We start from the raw sequence: 8,087 nt of genomic DNA on the forward strand, positions 1-8,087 counted from the left end.
AGTTCCCCTCCTCGTCCCTGTACTGAGACCGCGAAAAACCAAACGGTCCGTTAATTTTGAATTTGAAAACAAAATCGAAGACAATAATAATGACGTTCACCCGCGCCAGCAAGCAAGAAAGAAGAAGAGGTCCCAGAAGAGAAAGCAAAAGCCTTGCTATAGTCCCAACTCCCAACCTTTTTTCCCTCAGCTTTCCAAACAGCTCAGCTCCGCCCAAGGTAGAAATCTGTTCTTCCTTACGGCAGCCACTCAATCCAGCTCCACCTCACACCGAGACCAGCGAACCTTAAACCCTAATTCTTGGCCTTGTGGCGTTCTTAACTACCTCGGAAAGTTCGAAATGGACGAAAACGACTACGTTGCGGATTCAATGGACTCGACGCTGTGTGTTCCGGGCTCGAGGTTGCTTCGAACAGGGTTCACGCACACCAGTTGCACAGGTTTCTGTTTGTTGGATTTAATTTATTATCATTGTTAATTTACTTAGGTTGTTTGGTTGGAGAGAGATTTTCAGAGAAGAAACCAAAAGCTGTGATGTTTATATGGGATAATTCAAGATAATTGGGTTTCTTTGCAGTTACGGTCAAGGTTTAGGGTTTATCTGTGGTGTGTGTATTTGACTTATTTAATAGCATTGGGCTCCCTTCTCTATATGAATTTATTTTTTTATTATATGTATAAAATATCTTTATTTAATTTATATGCTCCATTTAGTTGCCTGATAAATGGCGGGAAGAATTTTTTTTTTTTTCTTAAAGAAATGAATTAACAGTAAACCCCTCTAAATTTGTGTATAACCATTTGAGCGAATTAAATCGACTGATTGTGTCGTTAGAAACTAAATGACATTAATTTATAATTTCTCAAATTTTTTCTGGAATTTATTTTATGAAGAGGCTTAGATACATATAATCCGAATTGGATTTTGATTAACTTGGTAATTAGTGGTATTATAAATGTATGCATTTTATTTTTTGAATCTACCACGTATATTTTGCATATGGTATTATCAGAAAGCAACAAACACATTGAAGTTGCTGGCATGAACGCCACATATTCACTCAACTCTCACATTACTTGATCTCGTGAACCAGATAATCCGGTGATATTTGTAAATGCTGGAGGTGACGCTCTAAAGGAAGAAGGAAATCTTGGTTTTCAAGTTCAGCCCGACGGCTTTTTTCATGGAGGAGATGTTTTAAGAACTGATGAAACTATAACTGAGGGTGGTGATATACCATCCCTTTATCAATCAGCTCGGGTAGGAAATTTCTGTTACTTGTTCAACAGTCTATGCCCTGGGGACTATTTTGTTGATCTTCATTTTGCTGAAATTATAAACACAAATGGTCCTAGAGGAATGAGAGTATTTGATGTGTTCATGCAAGAAGAAAAGGCAAGACATTGGTTTTTTATTTTTTCCCATTCTTTCTGTCAGCCATATTTATATTGACTTATCTATCAATTTTGAAAAATTTCCTTTTTTGGTGAAAATTGAAGGTTCTATCCGAACTTGATATCTATTCCATTGTTGGAGCCAACAAGGCATTGCAGCTGGTAGATGTTAGAGTTTCTGTGGGGGAGGATGGGACAATGGTAATGAAGTTTGAGGGAGTTAATGGAAATCCAATGGTTAGTGGGATTGGCATAAAGAGGGCAGCTAAATTACCTGGTATCTTAACTTCTTCAAGTTTAACTTGCTACATCAAACCTGTGTGAAAAAAGATTTAGTACCGAGACTCATGTCTTATCCTATGACTTGACTAAAGCATCCCAGGTTAAACATGGATACATCATATGTAACAATTGTGCTGCTGAGATAGAAATTTCATCAGCCCAGGTAAGATATTGCTCTAAATAATTACTTGGAAATTGGAGCTTTCAACTACTTATTTACTTTGACTTGGAATCTGATGTGGTCGACAGAATAAGTATTTGAGAATGATATCTACTGGCAAGTATGAAAAGAAGATAGAGGAGCTGAAGACACAGTGCCAGCTCAAGACAGATGAATGTCATGAGGCGTGGATGTCACTGACAGCTGCTAATGAGGAGCTTCAGAAGGTTAGGATGGAACTTGACAACAAGTTCCTTCAGAATCATTATTTAGGTAAGGCAAGATCCAATATATTTGTTGACGTTTTACATCATATGGAGGAAGCAAAATATTCAGAGTGGATTGTTTCTTACATCTAAAGTATTTTATTTTTATGTCAATTTATTTTTTGGCTTGGGAAAATCATCTTTGTGTGTCTTGTTGAGTAGTGGACAGCTTGTTTGTTCCACCTTATCACTATTTCAATTTATAGTGATTTGAAGATTCATATTTTTGATTATGGATAATGATTTTTCAGATAAGGCAATGGAAAAGCAAGCAGCAAATTTGAGGGATATTTGTAGTAGATATGAACGTGATAAGAGGCTGTGGGCTGCTGTTGTTGATGACTTAGAAAAGAAAGTTAAGGTAAAAACCTGATTTCCAAAGGCTATACTTGTTAAGTTTTGATTCTTAAAAATGTATATTCGTCGATTCATTTCAGACCATGAAACAAGAGCATTATCATCTATCTCTTGAGGCATACCAGTGTTCTACTTCTATTCCTGAATTGAACAAAATGGTATTTGCAGTTCAAGCGCTAGGTAAGTTTGCATTAGCACTCAAATGTAATTGCTTTTGAACTTCATGTCTTCAAAAATTCTATCTAAATTGCAGTTGGACAGTGTGACGATCTTAAATTGAAGTTCAGTGAGGAGCAGGCGAAAAGAAAGATGCTCTATAACCAGATACAGGAAGCAAAAGGCATAATCTTTTCTCATGCTGCATAAAATATGATGTTTTCCCCACATCTTTGGCGTGTGCAACTCATGCTTTTCTTAATTACAGGGAACATCAGGGTCTTTTGTAGGTGCCGGCCTTTGAGGAAGGATGAGATATCAGCTGGGAATGCAACAATTATTGATTTTGAGGCTGCTAAGGATGGAGAACTTGGGATACTTACTGGTGGGTCGACAAAGAAGATCTTCAGGTTTGACCGAGTTTATACCCCGAAGGATGATCAAGGTATGCTATGGAATGTATTCAACCAGATATATGGTGTACCAATTAATATTTCTTGAGTCTATGAGATAGTTGCTGGTTTTCTTTAATCAATTTTGAAAATTTTTATACTATTTTGAAGTTCACAACTCTTGGCATTAGCCTTTTCTTTGGTTTTCTATCAAATGTACCTCTTATTCCCCTCCCAATTTCTGTTTTTTATTTTTCTGATATCATTCCGTATTCAGTAATGAATTTGTGCTGAAATTTTTACCAATTCTTTTCTGACTTGTGAATGTTCTTTACTGAAAATTTCACATCTAGAGTAGTTTCTGGTTCCAGATATATTGGACAATGGTTTGTCCAAGGATGCTAGACATGTGATATATTGAAATGCAGGTGTTCTTTACTGAAAGAACCAAATCTGCAATAGTTTTTGGTTCCAAATGAGATTGACTCAAAGTATGCTCTTTCTGTAACAGTTGACGTATTTGCGGATGCTTCACCGATGGTAGCTTCGGTGTTGGATGGCTTCAACGTCTGTATATTTGCATTCGGGCAAACAGGGACAGGAAAAACATTCACAATGGAAGGCTCGGAGCAGGACCGAGGAGTCAATTACAGAACCTTGGAGCAGTTGTTCAAAATTGCTCAGGAAAGAAAAGAAACTTTCACATACAGCATATCTGTTAGTGTGCTTGAAGTCTACAATGAGCAAATCAGGGACTTGCTTGCCTCTGCTCCAACATCAAAGAAGTAAATTTTCCATCTCATGCATTGAATCAATTTACTCAGAATAGCACGAGTTACATGCCATATATCTTTTACTCACTGAAGGTTTAGTTTGGTCATATGACATGTAGATCATTTTGGTTTAGGTCGTGTTATGCATCAGTATTGACTGCATATTGCAATCTTAACTTGCCTTGTATATTAGGTTGGAGATAAGGCAAGCTTCTGAAGGGGTTCATCATGTGCCAGGAATTGTTAAAGCCACAGTTGAGAACATCAAAGAGGTCTGGAGTGTTCTGCAAACTGGAAGCAATGCAAGGGCTATAGGATCAAACAACGTGAATGAACACAGTAGCCGATCCCATTGGTAATATTAACTGGGACTCTTTTTGCGCAACAGTTAATTCAGGATTGTCTCTACAGAAAGAGGGTGTGAAGATCGGTACCCTTTATAATATCTTTTTTAGCTTGCCTTATATCAATCTTCCTTGTTTTTTTAGCATCCTCTGCATAATGGTAAGAGCAAAGAATTTGATGAATGGTGAGTGCACCAAGAGCAATCTATGGCTTGTGGACTTGGCTGGCAGTGAGAGGCTAGCAAAAACCGATGTGCAAGGGGAACGTCTCAAGGAAGCTCAAAACATCAATAGATCTCTTTCAGCTCTTGGGGATGTGATTTCTGCTTTGGCATCCAAAAGCAGCCATATTCCATACAGGTTTTACTTTTATCTTTCTTGTATTCAGATTTCTTTTGCCTATTTTCATTCTCTAATTTATATGTTGGGATCTTGCAGGAACTCTAAACTCACACATTTACTTCAAGACTCCTTAGGTAAGCATTTAGACACCATTACTATAAGCAAAAGGAAGCATGTAGACACCAGACAAGAATGAAATCATTTTGTTTTAGTATGCTTTCTATAGGAAATGGATATCCTTTCTTTGAACCATTGTCACAAGAGGGTGAAGTTTGTTCACATAACAAGTCAAATACCAGTTCTTTTGATGGCTATGTTTCATGATCTCTTCTTGATTTAGAAAGAGCGATCAGGAAGTAAAACCATATTTTATTACTTGATGTGCTTCAGGGGGTGATTCTAAGACACTGATGTTTGTGCAAATCAGCCCTTTGGAGCAGGACCTAGGTGAGACTCTAAGTTCATTAAATTTTGCAACTCGGGTTCGAGGTGTGGAGTTGGGTCCTGCAAGGAAGCAGACTGATATGGGCGAGCTTCAAAAGCTGAGAATGATGGTATGCTCTAGGACTATCAATTGGGAATGTTCTTTCAATAACATTTGCCAATCATGCACATGCTCATATTGCAAACTTTTTCTATCCATGAATTGAACAAACCAGCACTTAGCTTCTTTTCTGTTTTCCCTTTTCCCTTCAATTCTTTTGAAGCTTGATAAAGCAAAGCAAGAATTGAGATTGAAAGATGATGCTTTGCGGAAGTTAGAAGAGAACTCGAACAATTTAGAAGGTAAGGCCAAAAGCAAGGATCAGCTTTACAGAAGTCAACAAGAAAAGGTGAGTGAACTTGAAGGGCAGATTGCATCAAAGACAGAGTTATGCAGACAGCTGGAGAAGCAGTTCTTTCAACTTTCAGAAGGAGTGAAGGCAAAGGAGGAAATTTGCTTTAATCTTCAGCAGAAGGTTGCTTGCCAGATTTATTATGTTTACTTCATTTACTTCCCTTTTGAGTTTTGTCATAGCAACCAAAAAAATGTCATCTGACATCTTGATCTGGCTTCCATTTTGCCAAAGGTGAAGGAGCTCGAGAACAAGCTCAAAGGGCAGGAGCATGCAGAGTCAATGACTCTTCAGCACAAGGTGCGTGCAATTAAAGCTATCTCACTAATTCAGTTTCAGTTCCAATGATCTTCATATATGCATGGATATCTTGGATCCACTAGGATCTTCACAAGATATCCTGCTTATTGAAGTTCTTCATATGATACTGTGCTCCAAAGGAAGTGATACGTATTGAGGTAAGTTGACTGCTGCCATCATATTCGCCAGAAAATAATGACTATTGGTTGATTAATGTGAAATATTTCTTCTGGTGAAATGTCAGCAGATGTTTTAAACATTGCAGCAAACTGTTATTGTAGCAGCCAGCAATCATAAACATGCTTGATTAACCAGAATGTAAAATTGCTTGCTTTCTATGCTTCACAGATGAAGGAACTTGAGAACAAGCTGAAAGATAGAACACAAGAATTTGAGCGTCATTCCTCAATGCTACAACGAAAGGTTATCTTTTTTATTAAATTGTTAAAATATCCTTAACAGTTTTCTCCACTATCACTATTATTTATCGAGAATACAGGCAGATCCTCCTTCTCCTCTCTCTCTCTCTCTAACCAGGAGTCCCCAAATGAACCCAAGATAAGGAAATGGAGGAAATGACCCTAAATATAAGAAGGGTTTGTGATTGTGTGGTTTGTAGGAGCTCACCTAGATTGATTTTGCTAGTAATTAAAAATCCCAATTTGTGCTGTTAGTTCTCTTTTATTTCTTTCTTCTAATCTGGTGTCAATATTCTAAGATCCATTTCCACACACAATAGAAGCAGTCTTACATTCTAACACCATTAGCAAATTATAGCCTGACTACAAAAGCGAATGCACTTTTGCTCTAACAGGCCAATGAACTCGAAAACAAGCTGGCAATGGAAAAAGGCAACCAAGGATTTCAAATGCTTCAACGAAAGGTTCTATTAACATTTTACGTTTTGTATAAACAAAATAATATTCCTCAGACAATTGCTTATCCTCTTCTCCTTCTTAAATGTTAATGAATAATGACAGATCAAAGATCTTGAAGAGAAGTTGAGAAGGCAAGAACAGGAAGAGCGCGTGATACAAGCGTGTTCTGCAGAGAAGTCAGGACCCACCCCCACTGAAACAAAAGCCTGGTCAAGAGTGCAAACTCTTGGTGAAATTGATTCCCCATGTCTGAGGAACTTAAACTCCGTAAACCGAACAATTAACCAGGAGTCAGCCTTGCTCAAAGGAACCGACACTCTCCACAAGATAAGGAGAAGGAGAGAGCTCCAAAGCATAGGGACTGAGAACAATTTTATATTGTCGAGTCCTCCGCTTAATCAGAGGATATTGTCAAGTGAACCAAACAAGGCCAAGAATATCGATCAATTCAAAGCATTGTCAAGGCTTACAAGAAGTACAAAAACAGACACTACTGGCCATAGAGCATTTTCTGGCAACAAACCTTATAAATATCAACTACCAGGGATCAAGGAGAAAGACAATAAGTCAAAAATTTGGCTGAGATAGAAGCAAATGCATTTTCAATTCGTTGCACTTTAATCTTTGTTAAATTCAGCTTCTAGCTTATTCTTGTGCTCCCCATTTTATGTTTGTTATGAATGTCAGAGTATAAATGTCCACGAGATATCAAAACTGGGATCAATGAATACATTAGATTTTCCCCCTTTTCTGTGTTTTATTTTTTGGATGGTATATTTCAAGAGCCATATTGATGCTTAAGAACTTTCACTCGGCTCATCAAATTTACGCTTAATTTTAGTTTTTTTTAATAATAACATTGTTCTATTTTAGTTATCCATTTGCTTAAGGTAATTACATTCGGTTATCTATTTTAGCTATTTACTCTCACTATTTCATTTAAAAATCTTTTTTTTTCCTTTTAGAGGAAGAATATTAGATATTTTTTAATGCATTTTTTAACATTTGGTGAGTGAACGGTGTTCACCAAATTTGGTAAAGTACTACAACAGCTCACCAAATGTTTTAGTATTTTGCTGAACCGAATGTAGTTTACTTTATGCTTACTTTAAGCTCATTTTATCATCTTGACTCGCCAAAATAGCATTTGGATTATTTTGACTAGCTGGATGATAATGCTCTTAGGTAAATAAAATTTCTATGGGTCGGATTTGAATACTCTTGACCAGTATCTGTCCTTGGTATTGAGAGTAATGTAATTAAGATTTTCCGCAATAAGTATAACTTCAGATGGCACGTTCATGTCTAAGCGACTAGCATTCTAGCATTACTAGACCTTGCCATTGTTAAAAAAATATTAAGGGTGGCTGGATCAAATATTGTCACAAAAGAAAATATCAAAAACTAAACCATGCCTCATCAATTTTGTAAGATATTTATGCAATGTTTGTAAGATATATAGCATTCATCTTTTTGCTTACCACAGGAAATTTTCAGTCACTTTTTAAACTACAATTATTTGCCACTCAGTAAAACCACATTGACTAATTTTGCATTTCTTTCTCCTTTTTTTGAATTTTTAAATTTGTGGATAAAAATATAATTT

At 36.8% G+C, this 8,087-nt stretch overlaps 1 protein-coding gene across 2 annotated transcripts; it reads left to right on the forward strand.

Annotated features, from left to right (window-relative positions):
- The first annotated feature begins 93 nt into the window (after positions 1-93).
- LOC132189671 (kinesin-like protein KIN-14R) lies at positions 94-7,292 on the forward strand. 2 transcript variants are annotated; one of them, XM_059604433.1, is made up of 19 exons: positions 94-440; positions 1,095-1,396; positions 1,501-1,672; positions 1,770-1,840; positions 1,927-2,110; positions 2,355-2,464; positions 2,541-2,640; positions 2,714-2,800; positions 2,885-3,061; positions 3,520-3,793; positions 3,975-4,136; positions 4,270-4,485; positions 4,564-4,601; positions 4,858-5,021; positions 5,175-5,426; positions 5,538-5,603; positions 5,952-6,026; positions 6,418-6,486; positions 6,584-7,292. In XM_059604433.1, exons 1-19 carry the CDS (start codon positions 341-343, stop codon positions 7,067-7,069), a joined length of 3,105 nt encoding a protein of 1,034 aa, XP_059460416.1. In that variant the 5' UTR covers positions 94-340; the 3' UTR covers positions 7,070-7,292. The 2 variants fall into 2 exon arrangements, with proteins under 2 accessions (XP_059460416.1, XP_059460417.1); XM_059604434.1 differs by having other exon boundaries at positions 1,095-1,261.
- Positions 7,293-8,087: the final 795 nt, after the last annotated feature.

Source organism: Corylus avellana, chromosome ca8 (genome assembly GCF_901000735.1).
Source record: "Corylus avellana chromosome ca8, CavTom2PMs-1.0".
NCBI lineage: Eukaryota > Viridiplantae > Streptophyta > Magnoliopsida > Fagales > Betulaceae > Corylus > Corylus avellana.

Bases quoted from the DNA above. Each gene is read 5' to 3' on its own strand.
- LOC132189671 (XM_059604433.1), top strand. From the start codon at position 341: ATGGACGAAAACGACTACGTTGCGGATTCAATGGACTCGACGCTGTGT. The intron at 441-1,094 runs GTTTCTGTTTGT...CTCGTGAACCAG, and splicing joins CACGCACACCAGTTGCACAG to ATAATCCGGTGATATTTGTA. The intron at 1,673-1,769 runs GTATCTTAACTT...ACTTGACTAAAG, and splicing joins GAGGGCAGCTAAATTACCTG to CATCCCAGGTTAAACATGGA.